Genomic DNA, 17,311 nt, shown 5'->3' with positions numbered 1-17,311 from the left:
AGGTGAAGGTTCTCAGGCTCGGTGAGGGCATAAATTCTACTACAAGGAGGAGTAGATCCAGGTATCAGGTCTATCTGGCAGTCATAAGACCTATGAGGAGGTAGAGAGTTAGCCTGATCCTTCCGGAAAACATCTTGGTATTCTAGGTATTCGGGAGGTAACTGGGGAGTCTCTGAAGAAATTGCGGCCAGTGCAACACCAGGTGGAGGGTGACAAGTAGATACACATTCTGGAAACTGGACCGTTCTTGCTCGCCAATCGATCAGAGGATTGTGTTTCTCTAACCAAGGTATTCCTAGAATAATCTGAAACTGAGGGGCCTTGATCACATCGAACACGATCTTCTCATGGTGTCCATCTTGACTTACTAGCGTCACCTCTTGAGTGGTATGCGTTACTGGCCCGGAGGCTATCTCCGTACCATCCACCGTAGTAATGACGTCCTTTACAGCCTTGGGACAAAGAGTTAGATTCATCCTCAAAACCATTTCATGATCCACATAATTGCCGATGGCACCGCTGTCGACGTAAGCTTCAATTGCATGTAATCGATCCGGATTATCAGGGCTAATGAGGACCATAGGTATCACGAAATGCGAGGTCACGGAACTGGTTTTCACGCTCGGCAAGAGGACCTCTATTCTTGTCGGGCGAGGTCGTTTCCCTGCTCAGAGTTTGTAACTTTGGTAACTGCAGCTCCTACTGCCTTCTTGGCAGGTTTCACCAGACAGTCTCGAAGAAAGTGCCCTGAGTTTCCGCAATATAGGCATAATTGCAACTGTTTCCTCCTTTCCCGCTCCCTTTGTGTTAGAGGACCTTTCAGACCCCCTATTTGCATGGGTTCCCCGGAGTCTACTCCTTTGGAAGGAGTTGGCGGTTTGGAAAATACTCGAGCATCAAACTTGGAACGATCGGCCTTCCTGTTCTGCAGCCTGTGATCTATTTGAACGACCAAGTCTATATAATCCGAACAGTCTTGTGGGGGATTCACTACTTGGGCTAAAACGTCTTTGAGCTCTCCACGTAGACCTCTATAAAACAGCGTAATCCTTTTGTCCTCAGGCCATTGAGTTTCCACTATTAGCCTATTGAAAGATGCAATATAAGCCAAAAGGTCTTGATTACCCTGTCGCAATGAAAGAAGCTCATTGTCCAAGGCCTGCCCCTGTGAATGTCTTGCGAACAGTTTTTCCATACTAAGCTGAAAGGCTTGAAAATCATGGAGAACCGGATCATCTTGATTAACTAGAGGGATCGACCAGTCTGCCGCATTGCCACTAAGGTACGAAAGTACAAAAGTTACTTTTGCTTGATCAGTTGGAAAGGCTGCTGGCCGGCATAAGAAGTGCAACCGGCACTGATTGATAAATACTGCAAACCTCTTTGGGTCACCAGAAAATCGTTCGGGCGGAGCCAGAGGTACATTCCCAGGTAGGTTGATCTGCACTGGATTCATAGAGGATGTTGAAGGAAGATTTGCCCCTGATGCGGGTAACGGGGTCTGTCCGGCTTGTGACTGTAGCACTTGTCTAGCAAGATTGTCTGTTCTCTCCTTGGAAATAATTAGTTCCCTTCTTAGAGCATTCGTTTCCTGACGAGCTGCATGCACTTCTGCCCTTAGTTCCCCAAGTAACCGGGCTAGGGGGTCAGTATCCGAGGTTTCCATAGCGCCTGGGCGAGAGTTTTGCGGTAGGCTTTGCGTTCTGTAACGCTCACCTGATTCTCGCAGAGGCGCCGGTCTTGACTGGGCGACTACCGTATCTTCAAAGGTGATGTGTAGCACCCGGTTGGCTCTTTGGGCTGGACCTCTGTGCACTGTATGCCTGACGTGTAGAGTAAGATGTCTGCAAATAGAAAATATGGGGTTAATGAACTGGGGTTATTGGGGTGTCCCTATCTCTTTCCTCTTCTCCTCTCCTGTAGACCCCCAAAGGTTAACGCTCTCACCTTAGGTAAGTGAATGCCGAGCTCTCCATCTGCCTCGGGGCAGGGTGCTGTAACCAGTTTCTTCACTGGATAGGTAGCGCAGGCCTCTTGACTTCAGAGGACTGCTGTCCGTCGTTTACTGCACGAACGGTAAGTTTCGAGTCATTCAAATGTCTTTAAAGTCTTTAGTAATGATGTCTCTTGTTTTGCAGGGTTCCGGCGATGGCGGATGACGGGCTGAAGTGAGTTGAAGATGGAGCCCGTGTGATGAATAGAAGCGCCTGGAAGCACGTAAGTAAGCGCTTGTTGCCTGCTTCACTATGCGCTCTAACTGTCTTTTTATTTTGCAGGCACGAGTTCGGAGCGGCTGCAGGGTGCCGGAATACCCACTGGATTAGATGTGGAAAGGAGTCATGGCACGTGAGTATTAAAGTTCCCCAATGTCTTTAAACGCACCTTGTTTTGTCTTTCAGATGCGGGATGCAGCGCCGAAGAGTAGGTAAGCCTTTGCCTTTCAGATGCCGGAATGCTAACCTGTTCTTTCTTGTCTTTATAGGTGTTGCTGAAGACTGGATTCAGGATGGTAAGCCTTTGCCTTTCAGATGCCGGAATGCTAACCTGTTCTTTCTTGTCTTTATAGGTGTTGCTGAAGACTGGATTCAGGATGGTAAGCCTTTTTCCTTAGGCCCAGGACCAGATGCAGAAGACACGATGAGCGTTCTGCTGCAGAGGTTGCAGAATAACGCAAAGCAAGATTCATCCACCGGGTGTGGTTTAAATAGCCTCCTGTAGTGCTTAGGTGTCTCCTTCCACAGCCACGCCTAAGTAAGAAAAGAGTTCCTGGTAAGAAAAGAGTTCCTGCCTTCCAGAAGAGTTCCAGTGTTCTGAATCTAGGGAGTGGCTCCAGCCCCACCAACAGGAAAAGTAGTTCCAAACAGAAGAGGATCAGAGGCTCAACTGGCAGGCAAGTAAGCAGCATGGTCTGCTGAAGGTAAGTCCACCCAAGCATTATGAGCCCGGCGCTTCCAGCGCTGGGACTGGGCATATTTATGAGCCTGGTGCCACTGGCGCCAGGACTGGGTCCAAAAGGTCCCAATTGGGACTGGTTGGCACTCGGAACCTGGGTTATGGATCTGCTTCCAAGGGAGTTGGGAAAACCCTGACCTTTTGGAAGCAGAGATCATGACAGGCATACACGTACACTCTCAGCTGAGATGCAGGCAACTAGGGTGGAGGTCCGAGCATCCCGTGAGTTGTTGCATGGGGACTTCCGCACAATTATCCACCAGAACCAGACCTTCCACACCCGCATGCTTGCTGCCATGGAGGACCAGACTAGGGCTTTGCGTGGGCTGCCTCCCATAGTGCCACCACGTCCTGATGCAGCTGCAGAGGGTGAGGAGAGCGACAGCAGCGATTCTCCCACAATAGGGCAGCCGTGCAGCCCATGAGCTCATGGAGGTGTTTTTTTTCCGCAAGATCCACACAGGTGGGTTTTGGTGTGCACCCTGTCCTCGGACCTCCTAGGTGACCTCCCCCACACCCTAGGCCCATTCATGGCCATTTTTTATTTATTTATTTATTTATTTTTATTCTTGATTTTTTGGACAGTGTGTTGCCTTGTGTGGCTCCCGTGGGCATACGCTGTATTGTGGCTGGGCACATGCAGGCTTGTCCTGAATTTGGGTCAGATGCTTGGGTTTGTGTGACACACACCCCTCCTGCTTCCCGTTTCCATGGGCTTGCAAAGGGTGTGCCCAAGTGACTTTGACTTACACGGTGACGTTGGACTCCCATTTGATGTGTGGGCAGTCTGTAGTCAATACTGTGTATACATTCCTAGTACATATTGTTGTATTATACACTGCATGGTGTATTGATATGTGCCTCTGCATCCATCTCATCCTCCTAATTTGCAGGTCCATTTCTCATGTCTTCACAAGGCGGTCTACTTTGGAACTGGAGTCCATGTTGTAAGCAGTGCGCCTACACTTTTGCGTGGCGCCAACACTGTATAGTTGGAAGTGTTCGAAGTGCTGGCATTATCAGGTAGTGAGGCTACCAATTTTTTAAGTCCGTACTGTCATGTTTATGGTAGGTTGGAGGTTGTGTAGGTGATTGGTATTATTGGTAAGTATTTGGTAATGTGTGTGGTTGGTCATGCATTACTGTGAGCATTTCATGTGTGGCCAGTTTCCATTAGGGACACTGTAGTTGGTGACACTTGGGTCATGTTGTGGGGATTAATTTGTTTGCTCTCACATTGCATGACATGCCATGGTGTGTTGTGTGGCTCTCACATTGCATGACATGCCATGGTGTGTTGTGTGGCCGTGCCGGGGAGGGGTTGGGTGACATGGCACTGTTCTCATGTTGGATTTTGCAAGTGGGTATCCATTTTTGCTGCATAGAAGTGTGTCTTTTCATGACACTGCATTGGTGGTGTTTGTGTAGGTAGGGATGCACACATTGTGACACTTCCAGATGAACAATCTCAGGCTGCTATGGTTCTAACAGTTGACTGTCCTTTAATTCATCAGATTTGTCAGATTGAGTCATCATTGATTGTCAGATGGTATGTGCCAGGGCTGTGTGCGCTCCACAGGGGTGTGCTTTCTATGTGAAGTAATTAGCCACCAGCTGCGTACGGGCTGCCTCACCCCATGCCCTTTCCCCTCCCATGCGCAGTGGGCGTGCATGTGGTTGGGGATGTGGGGGCACCACCATGTCCACAGCCAGGCCCCGGCGTGTTGCAACATTGTGCAGGACACATGCTGCCACTATGATCCTGCACACTACTGGGGGAGCGTATAACAGCTGCCCACCAGACCGGTCAAGGGAGCGAAAGCGTGACTTAAGCACTCCGAATGTGCGCTCCACTATGCCCCGTGTTGCAATATGGGCTGTGTTGTATCTTACCTCGGGAGGCGTGATGGGGTTCCGAATTGGCGTCATCATGTGTGTGCTCAGAGGGTAGGCACTGTCCCCTGGGGAGGTGGTGATGGGGATCATTAGTGGGGTATTGGCATTACTCTGTATCTGTCATGCATGTGTGTGCTGTGGCATTTCTACTCACCAAGCAGCCATGCATCGCCATGCCGCCCAGCTTCCATGTCCCGGTTTAGGGTTGACATCCTGTAAATGAAGCTGTCGTGGGTGGACCCTGGATAGTTGGCATATACTGAGGTGATGATTCCCTTGGCATCACATACTACCTGGACATTGATGGAATGCCAGTGCTTGCGGTTTCTATAGATGTGCTCAGATGCCCTGGGGGGGACGTAGAGCCACATGGGTGTAATCTATGGCACCTAGCACTTTGGGGAATTGTGCCACCCTGTAGAAATCCTGGCTGACAGCCTGCCTTTCTGCAGGTGTTCTGGGCAGGTATATGTGCCTGCGGACTGATGGGCATGCAGTGATGATGGCCAACACCTGGTGTAGGCACCGTGACTGCGTGGCCTGTGACACCCCCCCCACTATGGCACTTGTCCGCTGAAATGATCCGGTAGCCAAGAAGTGCAGTACATTAAGGACCTTCTCCAGGGGGCTGAGTGCTTGGGAGCACAGGGTGGGTGATGTGAGGTCATCCTCCCACTCACTGACCAGGTCGAGTATTATGTGTGGTGGAAACCTGTACCTCCCATACACCTGGTCATCAGGCATACCAAATAGACTGGTTCTGGGTGTGAAGATTCTGGCCCTGACTATCCTTCTCCTCCTCCTGCGGTATCCCACGGCCACTGCTGCTAGGAACGGTATATTCATCCTGGCGCCTGAGCTTGTTTGTTGTTTGCGCACTCTTTTATGCTGCGCGGGACGTGCGCCTGCTTCATGCTGCCGTACGTGTTTCAGGATTGGACCTTTTATTTTTTGGCGCGTTGTAAATCTTCCCGCCCACCCCAGGAATACACGTTACATGCTCTCCCAGGCCCAGTCGCGAGTAAATATTCCCGCCCACCCCTGGAATACACGTACCCCACTCTCACAGGTCCAGTCGCATGTGGAACTTCACGCGCACACCGAAATACACGTACCCTGCAAATTTGCGTGTGAAACTTCACGCGCACCCCGAAATACACATACCCAGGGCAATCGCGTGCGGAAGTTCACGCGGACCCATAATACACGTACCCTGATGGAATCACGTGTGAGACTACCCGCACACTCCTGGAATACACGTACCCATGCAAATCACACGGCTGAGGGGTGGGGGTGCTGGGAGACATGAGTGGGGGCCTGGTGGAGGGTGCCCCACAGTGCTGGGGTGTGGGGGTGCAGGGGGACATGAGTGGGGGCCTGGTGGAGGGTGGCCCACAGTGCTGGGGGGTGGGGGTGCTGGGAGACATGAGTTGGACATGAGTGGAGGCCTGGTGGAGGGTGCCCCTGGATGCAGGGGGGTGGGGGTGCTGGGAGACATGTGTGGGGGCCTGGTGGAGGGTGCCCCTGGATGCTGGGGGGTGGGGGTGCTGGGAGATAGGAGTGGGGGCCTGGTGGAAGGTGCCCCTGGATGGAGGGGGGTGGGGGTGCTGGGAGACATGAGTGGGGGCCTGGTGAAGGGTGCCCCTGGATGCAGGGGGTGGGGGTGCTGGGAGACAGGAGTGGGGGCCTGGTGGAGGGTGCCCTACAGTGCTGGGGGGTGGGGGTGCAGGGAGACAGGAGTGGGGGCCTGGTGGAGGGTGCCCTACAGTGCTGGGGGGTGGGGGTGCAGGGGGACAGGAGTGGGGGCCTGGTGGAGGGTGCCCCTGGATGCAGGGGGGGTGGGGGTGCTGGGAGACAGGAGTGGGGGCCTGGTGGAGGGTGCACCTGGATGCAGGGTGGTGGGGGTGCAGGGTGACAGGAGTGGGGGCCTGGTGGAGGGTGCCCTACAGTGCTGGGGGGTGGGGGTTCAGGGGGACATGAGTGGGGGCCTGGTGGAGGGTGCCCCTGGATGCAGGGGGGTGGGGGTGCAGGGGGACAGGAGTGGGGGCCTGGTGGAGGGTGCCCCTGGATGCAGGGGGGTGGGGGTGCAGGGGGACATGAGTGGGGGCCTGGTGGAGGGTGCCCTACAGTGCTGGGGGGTGGGGGTGCAGGGAGACAGGAGTGGGGCCCTGGTGGAGGGTGCCCTACAGTGCTGGGGGGTGGGGGTGCAGGGGGACAGGAGTGGGGGCCTGGTGGAGGGTGCCCCTGGATGCAAGGGGGTGGGGGTGTAGGGAGACAGGAGTGGGGGCCTGGTGGAGGGTACCCCTGGATGCTGGGGTGTGGGGGTGCTGGGAGACATGCGTTGGTGGGCAGTAGTGCAAGTTGACATGTGGGTTGGCTGGGGGGCATGGCCATGGTGGATGGGCTGCCTGCGGGACATGTGCAGGGGTGCAGGGTAGTCCCCTGTGGTGTGGGCCGCCTGCAGGGGCCGTGGAGGGTGTAGAGGGAACAGCTGGGAGGACCCACACAGCCACTTCACGTGTGGGACTCCCCGGCACCCCCGAAATACTGGTAGGCTGCTGGATTCGCGTGTGGAATTTGCCGCGCACCCGGAGTACACGTACCCTGCTGAAATTGCGTGTGGAACTTCACGCGCACACCGAAATACACGTACCCTGCTAATTTGCGTGGGAAACTTCACGCACACCCCAGAATACACGTGCCCAGGCCAATCGCGTGTGGAACTTCCCGCGAACCCCGTAATACACGCACACGCTGTTTTTCACACAGCGGGTGTGACCGTGTTTGTCGGTACCCTTTTGCACCTCATTTGTCCTAGAGGGCCACTGTATGGATCATTCATCATAGCTGTATATGGGTGCTTTTTGTTAGCGCACATTTTGGCGCACATTTATTTCAGGCGCAGGGACGCTACCGCCTGCTTTCTTGTGTCGTACTTGTTTGGCCCTGTGCGCGTCTTTGACCATGCGCTGGTTTGCCCTATTCGATTCCATGAATATGAGTTGTAGGCGAGCGTGTGGGCGTTCCGCGCACTTGCCTCCTGTACTTCCCCCGCCCATATTTTCATGCGTTGTTCCCCATTCCGAGTGTTACGCCCCGTGTTACGCCTACTTTTGTAATGTGCGCCGCGCTATGTGCGATTTCGCAGCGGCCGTGGTGCACGCTGTTGGATGACCTGTGCGCCGGCGTGCGCCGCGCACTTTTTCAGTGCACATCCAATATTTTTCTCGCGCACGGACTTCCATGAATCGATGTGCGCTGGTTTCCCTGCGATTTTCGCAGTTGCACTGCGATTTTCGCACTTTTACTGCGAATCGCACGTTTTGGCACCTCTGCGCCGGAATTTTCGGCGCACATTGATTCCATGAATCGGCCTCTATATGTGCTGTGGTGAAAGGAAGCGAGTCATCCTGTTATGGGTCTTGACTTGCTGGAGTTGGCAATCTCTATTTCAGCTGCCCTTTGAGAGAGTACTGCTTACCGGGGTGCCCGCATGGAGGTTCCTGTGAAGCGAAAGAGCAGCATTTCATGAATTATGTCATATGGAGCTTTCAGAGGAAGTGGGAATTGCAAATAGCATAGCACATAATCACATGGCCTAATGTAGATACTAGCATTAATAATAATCATAATAATAATCTGTCATTAATATAGCACTTTCACCAAAGAGCTTTACATGGAAAATGTTTATATATATAATTATTATTACTCACCCGAAATTGGTACCTATTTAACAACCTCAGAACGATGAAAGACTGAATTGGCCTTGCCATGTTTCTATCCTGTAAGTTGTAGGTCACACACAGATCTCAGCAGTGAATGCTTAACTTGCCGAGCTATCCTCCCAGCTATTAAACAATTTGAGCTATTTGTACACTGCTAGTTATTTTGTGCAAGAACACATGCAAAACCCATTCCCCAAGAAACACATGAATACACTAGCTGTACCCGACGTAACATACGCCATTCTAACATGTGCATAGCCAGGATTGTCTAACAAGTGGGGCCTCAAGATAATGTAGTTGGGCCCACCAAAGTGACATTAACATCTGTAAATGCCCACACTGGGCTGCTGAGTGGGCATTTACAGATTTTGGGTGGGCTTTGCCCACTTAGGCCGTTCCCTGTCTACGCCTCTGCTTTCTAGCATATCTTAAAGGTTATTCATTAAATATCACCTCACTTTTATTGATTTATTCACTCCTATAGTTAATTGTAAACACAATTAACAATCTCGTTATTCTCAGTTACAACACTTAAGGAGCCGAATGATCAAACTCTTGAGAGAGCAACATATACTTGCCTGTGACTGAATACAGGTTTCGGAAGGTATGGGCAGATTCTGTCAAAAGTCTGCTGCTGTGACTTATTAATGGTCATTGAAAAGGCTAAAAGTATAGGATAGTGTCTTCTTTTGAATTTAAAAGGTATATTTGTATCAGATGGAATGAGAGGTATGCACAGTATAAGAACAGTATCTAAGTTTTATCGATCGGTTACAGGGACCTCTGTGATGTGTCTTTGTAGACGCATAATTGTCCACCTTGTTCCATTGCAAAGTCCCCGTGATGGCATAAGGTTGCGTAGTAGCATAATTACAGCACATATTTACAGCACCTACTTTCAGTATTGAGCTTGTGAGGAGGAATTTGTCCTACAGCCTTACGCTCTTTAGAGACTGAAACGTTGAGCCAGTAATTGACTGTTCATTGACACTGGAACCGCCGTACGCTGTGTGAAGTGAAGTGGGATTGGAAAGAAGTAACTCGAAATTATTCAGAATGTTTGCGATAGTGGAAGGTGAAGGTGACTATGTAGAACTGTGCTCATTCTGTTTGTTAAAATGATAGCTGTTGTTGAAGTGGAATGGCACACAGAGGTGCAGTTTGCCATTTGGACAGCAGAGGGAAACCTAACACAGATACACTGCATCAGCTGAGTACGGAAACATACCTAAGCATTGTTTGTATATAGATTGCTTAGTTAGCTTATCTTGGCTAATTGGTGCTATTTAGCACAAGAATAAGGCAACCTCTAGACACAATAAAAAAAAGTCAACAAGCAAGGATTCATGATATTGGAAATATATGTTACTCTCCTCTTCCCATTCGATTTTGGGCATACCAGAGAGCAAGCACATTACAAACTAGTTTGTAGCATGTGGATAGTGTTAATACTTTGGGTGAGGAAGACTGTTGGTTCCTGCTTGCGTGAACAATGCAGCACAGTCCAATGCAGTGTAGAATGTGCTCAGTTTCTGCTCCTGGGGACAAAGCATGTTAGGGGGACAGTGATGAATCACTGTATTGGGGGTCTTTTCGGTAGCTGCCGACACTGATAAGTCCCTGTTCTAGGGGGACTCTGTGGGGCAGTAGGCAAGATAAATGCAGCAAAAGATACACTTATACACTAAAGACCAATTAGGTATCTCTTTGCAATTCTCTTTGTTCTCTAGAGCATGGGCGCAGATTCACAGAAATTATAACTTTATACCGCAAGGTGCTCTAGGCCACTCTAATGGAATGAGATATTTCTCGGAGTGAGAGGAATCGTCGGCAGGATGCATGATCTGACTTTTACCTAACAAAAACCAAGCCATCGCCAAAACGGTCAGAATCCTGGTTATGGGAACCACTATATACCCACTTTTATGTATCCAGTGATGTCATCACTTCATCTCTGGGGAAACTCTCTTCCCATGTGGCCAGCGAAGGGCAGCCACTACCTGATCCCGACCCTGGGGGTGGATTTCCGAGGGAGGATCACATGGGGGGAGAGGAGGGAAGCAGACTTACTGTTAGAAACATGGTATCCACCTTTCCACTCAGGGTATGACATTCCTCTAAGTTCACCAACTTTTGCCACCTATTCTAGTACAGATCCAGTCCAACCCATCTATACTTAGAACAGGGCTCTTTTTGACAACTTCTGCCAAAACACTGAGACGAGTAATAGTCCGACAGTAATGCAGAGTGCAAAAGACTTGGAACTAGCGATGCACTCTAGTGGTTGGGATGTTCTAATAGGTGCAAGGACTGTTAAAATCCTGGCACTGCAAGGAAGATGGAGATGCACGATACCCAACGCGGGTTGGGAAGCAAGAAGCAGATCAGCTACAGCAGGGTGCAGAAGAGCTCCTATTGGCGTGTCACGAGAGGTCTAGAAGGGAAGAGTTTGCCGCACACAGCCCTGCAGCAAGTGAGGCTAACAAAAGGAGGTCCAGGCATAGCAAACACCGGAGGGCAGGCGGCATGCCAGCAGAAGGAGGAGGTTCCCTGCTGGAAAGACAGAGAGCTGCCGCGAGCGTTGAAGCCACCAGAGAAAGCCGATGAGCCGAGAGAGGGAAAGGGGGACAGCAGGCTGCATATACTGCATGCTGATGGAAGGCAGAGACACTCACAGGGTGAGCACGGTTGACGGAGCTTGGACGCTGAGTACCTTTAGAAGAGAGACAGAAGAAAGGGGGTCAAAGACCCAGTACATGAAATAATTGAACTGTAGCATATATGTGACGTTCTGGCAGGAGAGTCAACTAGGCAGCCTGTTGGGAGGCAGGAGGCTGCATCCAAAGAACAAAGTGAATAAGCCTTGGCAGGAGAGTATACCAGGCAATGTGACTGTGAGTCAGGAGACCCACAACCAAAGAGAAAGAGAACATTGGGAAAGCCCTGGCAGAAGAGAATACCAGGCAGTGTGGTTGCGAGTCTGGTATCCGCACCCAGTTACAAAGAAGAGGATTACAAATAAGAGATGCCAGTTGAAGAAAGGTAGCCTTCTGGAATTGTATGAATCCCAGGGCAAGGAACCATACCTCCTTGGGCTGGAAAGGTGATTGAACTGTGGAGAGCCAATCAAGTGAAAGGGAGGAAAAGAACCCTTGAGTGTGTGAAGTCTAGGGGAAGGGAACCATACCCACTAGAGTGGATAATTGTACATGTCTTGAAAAGAGAATTGTGGCTAAAAGCTGAGAGGAAGCTGAGAGACTCAGGGGAAGCCCCCCACCGCCTCCCCACCCTGAGAATTGTGAAACTTTGTGGAACTTTGATTATTTATTTATTTGTGCACATTGTGACCTTTGTGTTGGAACACTGGAAAGCCTACAGATGGCCAAGTGAAAGACATTGCCCCATTGCACATTTCTTTTAGTTTAGCTTCTAAGGGTCAGGATAGGATTTTGGACACGGGACGGAGAACTCTTTATTTTTGGACATACTGACATCCTTTAGTTTCGTTGACGCTGGGAAACCCCTCTTAGTAATAGGGTGAGCTAGGTCTTTCTCCAACCCTACTTATATTTTGATAAACGTCTACAGCAATCATCACAATGCCTCTGTGTCCGAGTCTTCCTCCTGGTTCCTTACACCATACTAAGAAGTCTGTGTTGGGAAACACCTGGATACAGGGTGAAGCTTTATACTGGATATAAACGGCCAAAATGTAGGTGTGAATAATTTGTGAGCACACACTAATTGGGCAGAAACCTCTAAGATACAGAGACCGATAGTTGGGTTCCTGCCTAACTTACTCAGGACTTAAAACCTGTCACTGTGCTCCTGCAGTGGCTGAGGTTTGGAGACGGATGATCCTTACTCCTCTGCCCCCACCAGAGAAGTGTCTCTTTGAGGGCACTCCGTTGGTTCACATTCACAAGACTAGTTCGGACAGAATCGGCTTCTCCCGAAATACACACACTGCTTAACCATGAGTCATAGCACATTTCTCTCAGGGACTGGCTATTTCCCAATAATGTCATGGTTCCTCAAACCCATCATATTCTTTCTGTTGTGTCAACTATTGCAACTTTGGGCAGACTTTGTCACAGGTTGCGTCTCTCTGAGGGCACTTTGAAGGAAAGGACACTTAGAACCTGCCTTCCAATCCCATTAACAGACAAACGCCTGTGAGTGCTTTTTCTCTATAACCTAATATTCATAAATGCACATATGCGCCCACTCCATCTGACCTCTGCTCTGTGTAACCTGCTAGCGCCTTGAAGCAGCATCTGGGCAGTGCTTCTACATAAGCGAACTAAGATTGATGCTCCCTGCTTGTTCTGCTCCCCCTATCCTCTCCCCACCCCCTTCCATTTTTCATAGTCTCCAAGTAGCCCTTTAGTGTGAATAATTTGCTATGAATCTTCCTCTATGTTTTTTCGTTATATTAGACTTCTTCGTAATCTCTATAAATGGGCAAATGAGATTAGAAAGCCCGCCATTTGGGCCGTTGTATTCCTAATTGTCTTGGCGGGGGTGAGGTCCAACCCTCCCTAGAGGCATTGGACTGGCTGATTAGTTTTGCTTGCATGGTGTAGTAAGGGGACAATTCGAAACAGGTTCAGGGCCACGTTTGGTCCCAGTTCACCCTTGTCACGTGTGGGGGGAGGGGAGGCGGAGGGCTACCTTAATACATAGCTTTTATGACCAGCGTACCATTGAAGTTCGCAGGGAATAGTTCATACTGATAATTAGTGGGAAACTTGAACTATGCTGAGAGGGGAGCTGGGGGTGGGACCGTGGCGGCGGTGGGCTGTGGAGGGTGGTTGTCAGGAGGGACATTGGCTAGGTAGGTACATTAGTGGTATATTTTATAGGGTGTATCTATTACTCATTCTCCTTTCCTCTCTTGTATTTATGCTTATCACCCCTTATCCTTTCCCCTTATTGTCTCTCACCCACTCCTTGCTTACCCTGCAGCTCTGTCTCACCTTCCCCCATTCCTCGCTCCTTTCCATGTGCCTATTTCTCTACACTCTTTTCCCGGCTCCTCTCTTTGCATCTACCTTCTTTTCCTTTATTTCTCCTGGATAGTTTCCTTTCCCTCTCTCCAGTTCCTCACTTTTACACGTGTCTCTTTCTGGGCCTTTTAAGGAATGAGGAACCGTCAGAATTCGGCCCACAGACTGAACGAGTCGTCCAGCCGCAGCCATGCCCTGCTGACCATCGGCATCCGCAGTGAGGCTGTGAGTATCTCGGACCCTATCGCAGATGCAGGAATATCCTCTTTCAGACTCTGAGTTCCCCAGGACTATGAATATCTATTAGACTGTGAGTATCCTAGGTGCAAGGGTATGCAGGTAAGGCTTGGAGTTCCCTGGGCACAGGCAGATTCATGGGGTTGTGAGGGTATCCAATGTCTGCACCGAGGCTGCAAACGTGAAAGTCTCTGGCTCAATTGACATACCATTGGGGTTCATCGTTTCCCCTGATCAAATCTCACATGGTATGGTTTTATGGTCAAACTCAAGATTGCCCAAGGCGGACCTGGGGACATGTCCATTGGTAGGCAAAGGGAAAGAGCTAGCAAATATGAGAAGCAAGGGAGGAAAAGACAGCCCGAGGGAAAATCTTAACAGTTGATAACTCCAAAGAAGGCATAGAACATACAGAAAATTGTGCAGGTGGCACAAGGGAGTGGATCTTAGAATGGATAAATGGAAAGGATGTAGCTTGATGGATACAGGAAAGCAAAGAGCTATTGGGATTGGTGGAAAGTCCATCCACCACATTCTTAGAAGAAATGCAGAGAAGGGGGTGGGGCCTGAGGTTGGTTAAGGCAGGGATAGGTACCTTAGGGAGATACTGGAAGAGGAGGATCCCGGGAAATGTAAAGAAAAATGAGGGGGCCAATGGAGAGACAGTTGGGGCATGAGTTTGAGAAATATACAGAAAAGGGAGGTGCTGGATGAAGCTACAGGAAGGAGACAAAGGGTGATACTGAAATGGAGGAGACAGAGGGTGATACAGAAATGGAGGAGACAGAGGGAGATACAGACTGGGAGGAGACAGAGGGAGATACAGAACGCTAGGAGACGACAGAGGGAGATACAGAAGCAGAGGAGACAGAGGGAGATACGGAAGTGGAGGAGATAGAGGGAGATACATAAGGGAAGGAGACAGAGGGAGATACAGAACGGGAGGAGACAGAGGAAGATACAGACTGGGAGGAGACAGAGGGAGATACAGAACGCTAGGAGACGACAGATGGAGATACAGAAGCAGAGGAGACAGAGGGAGATGCAGAAGGGGAGGAGATAGAGGGAGATACGGAAGGGGAGGAGACAGAGGGCGATACTGAAGCGGAGGGTACAGAGGGCGATACTGAAGCGGAGGAGACAGAGGGAGATGCAGAACGGGAGGAGACAGATGGAGATACAGAAGGGGAAGAGACAGAGGGAGATACAGTAGCGGAGGAGACCGAGGGAGGTACATGAAGGAGAGGAACTTGATGGATGTCTGTTGTGTTACACAGACATTGTATTGCATGCGCAGCATGCCACCCGTTCTGGCTGTACAGCAAAGAGGACATCGTATTCTCAGAGGTGTGGAAAAAGCAATGATACAAGTAGTACAATTCAATTAATTGATACATACATTATAGGAAGTCTGATAACCATACATTTAAGATCAAATCTACATTTCATTTCATTAGCTGCAAATACTTTTGAAAAGAAAAAGGGATTTCTAACTTAGTGGGGTCTGACAGAGAGGAGAAAAGGTATGATACTAAAGCATGCTGCAGGCCAACCACAAACCTACACACACGTGGGTTCTAAGTACTGTAGCACCATTGCCCTCTCAGGAGGCAAAGGCAATATGAGAGCTCTTTCAAGAATGTACAACTGGGCATTTGCCCACTGCTGTCTGCACTCACCCTTCGATTTGTTTTCCCTCTTCTTGATGTAGCCAGACCCCCTGAACAGCTCCTGTTTTCTCACAAAACATGGGAAGCTGTGTTTTGTGGACCTGGCAGGCAGTGAAAAGGTGAAGCACACCGGCTCCACTGGGGAACTAATGGTGGAGGCCAACAGCATCAACCGCAGCCTGCTGGCATTAGGTACGTACCACTCAGCACCGTCACCAAGAGCATCCACTGGGTCTGCTGGCTGTAGGTAGGTACCGATGGGTCAGGTCACAAAAGATTAACTAGTCTGTGGGTCCCCTCATTAACAACATTGACTTACCGATATTGAGCCCCCCGTTCACCCTTCTGGTACTCATTATTTCAGTATTGTTGCCCCTTCCCAGGTACCCCATTGCCCTTTACCTCTACCATAACTCGCTATTGCCCTTCGGGCTACCCCTTAAGCTGCTGTCTCCAGCTCTGCTAACCCCAATGCTGTATTAGCACACCTGACACTCAACTGATATCATGATGACTTTGTAACTCATCCCTTGCCTCTAATCCCTTCTGTCCAATCTGCTGCCCTCTCTGCATCTCCCGAACTCACTGTTTTGATCTAACGCCTCTGTCATGGGCGTTTGCGCGGCCAGCTTCTCTGTTCGGCCCTTATGACCCCCCACTTCCCATGTAAGTGTACAAATGCGTTGTGGGATATTAAGGTGAATCTTTCTACGACTTGGAAACATTAATATCATGTAACAATTGTCCAAGTTAATAAACCTGTCGCATTGCAAGTGGCGTATGAGTAGACCCACTACTGTCTTCAGATAGAAAATTAACGCGGCCGCGAGGAAATCTCACCTCCATAAATACGGGAACAGGGATTATCCCGGTATCCCAGTACTCCTCAAGACTATTTTCTGCAATTATAAGAAACTATTTCAGCAACTTTTGGGGAACAGGAATTATCCCGGTATTCCATAACTCATCAAGACTACTCCCTGGAACCATAAGAAATTATTTCAACAATTTTTGGGTATATGTTCGGTTTTGACAAAGGCCATGGGCTGAAACACATGTAAACTTAAGGACACCCATTTGATTAAACTCTTTTTGGCACAATTAGTGAAGTGGCAATCCATTGTTTCCAATTTTTTTCCACCTCCCATGTAAGGCTACTTTCTTCTTTGTGCCATCCTCACAGGTCACTGCATCTCGCTACTGGTCGAATCGAAGAAGAAACCCAGCCATATTCCATACAGGGACAGCAATCTCACGCGGCTCCTGGCAGATTCCCTGGGGGGCTCTGGAGTCACCTTAATGGTAACAATCAATATGTGAAATTCAACTTTACCCTACCCTAAACTTACTTTCGGCAAGTCTTGGGCTGATCCCCTAAACAGTTGGAGTGCAGCGACATGATAGGTTGTCACTCGGGGGCATTGTATTCCGGTAGTACTCAAGGCATTGGGACCAGCGCAGTGCACTGGGGTGTCAGGACCAACATGGCAGCATGGTATTATGACACTATTCGCTGATTGTGTGTTTGTAACCTCATGTGGGTTTTGGGCATGATAGATGGCATGTGCATTGTGACAATGGAAAGAGTACTTGTGGTATATCCATTCCAAAATGGCTGCGAATTTTAACATTGCAACATCTTTCTTATATGGCTTTCTTGGTGTTGTTTGCTGAGCTTTTCCCATTCTTCTATGGTCATGTGAAGTGTAAATTCCCCCTTCCTGTCACATGGCCATTGTAGAGTACATACAGTGGTAGGAGGGTACCGAAAAGTAGTGGAACGGTGGTCTCGGCCTGGAAGAGGGTAGGCGAAAGCATAGTT

The 17,311-nt window shown here is 49.7% G+C and overlaps 1 protein-coding gene across 2 annotated transcripts in view; it reads left to right on the top strand.

Annotated features, from left to right (window-relative positions):
• KIF12 (kinesin family member 12) overlaps positions 1–17,311 on the top strand; it is a 254,749-nt gene that overhangs the window by 164,628 nt on the left and 72,810 nt on the right. For both annotated transcript variants that reach the window (XM_069615347.1, XM_069615346.1), the window contains exons 8-10: positions 13,716–13,807; positions 15,531–15,681; positions 16,673–16,791. In XM_069615347.1, coding sequence (XP_069471448.1) covers positions 13,716–13,807; positions 15,531–15,681; positions 16,673–16,791 — 362 coding nt within the window. The remainder of the gene's footprint in view (positions 1–13,715; positions 13,808–15,530; positions 15,682–16,672; positions 16,792–17,311) is intronic.

Source organism: Ambystoma mexicanum, chromosome 9, assembly GCF_040938575.1.
Source record: "Ambystoma mexicanum isolate Mex_15411 chromosome 9, UKY_AmexF1_1, whole genome shotgun sequence".
In the NCBI taxonomy this organism is placed as follows: Eukaryota; Metazoa; Chordata; class Amphibia; order Caudata; family Ambystomatidae; genus Ambystoma; species Ambystoma mexicanum.
The sequence above is the reverse complement of the archived record's forward strand: the minus strand, read 5'-3'. Positions and strand labels throughout refer to the sequence as shown.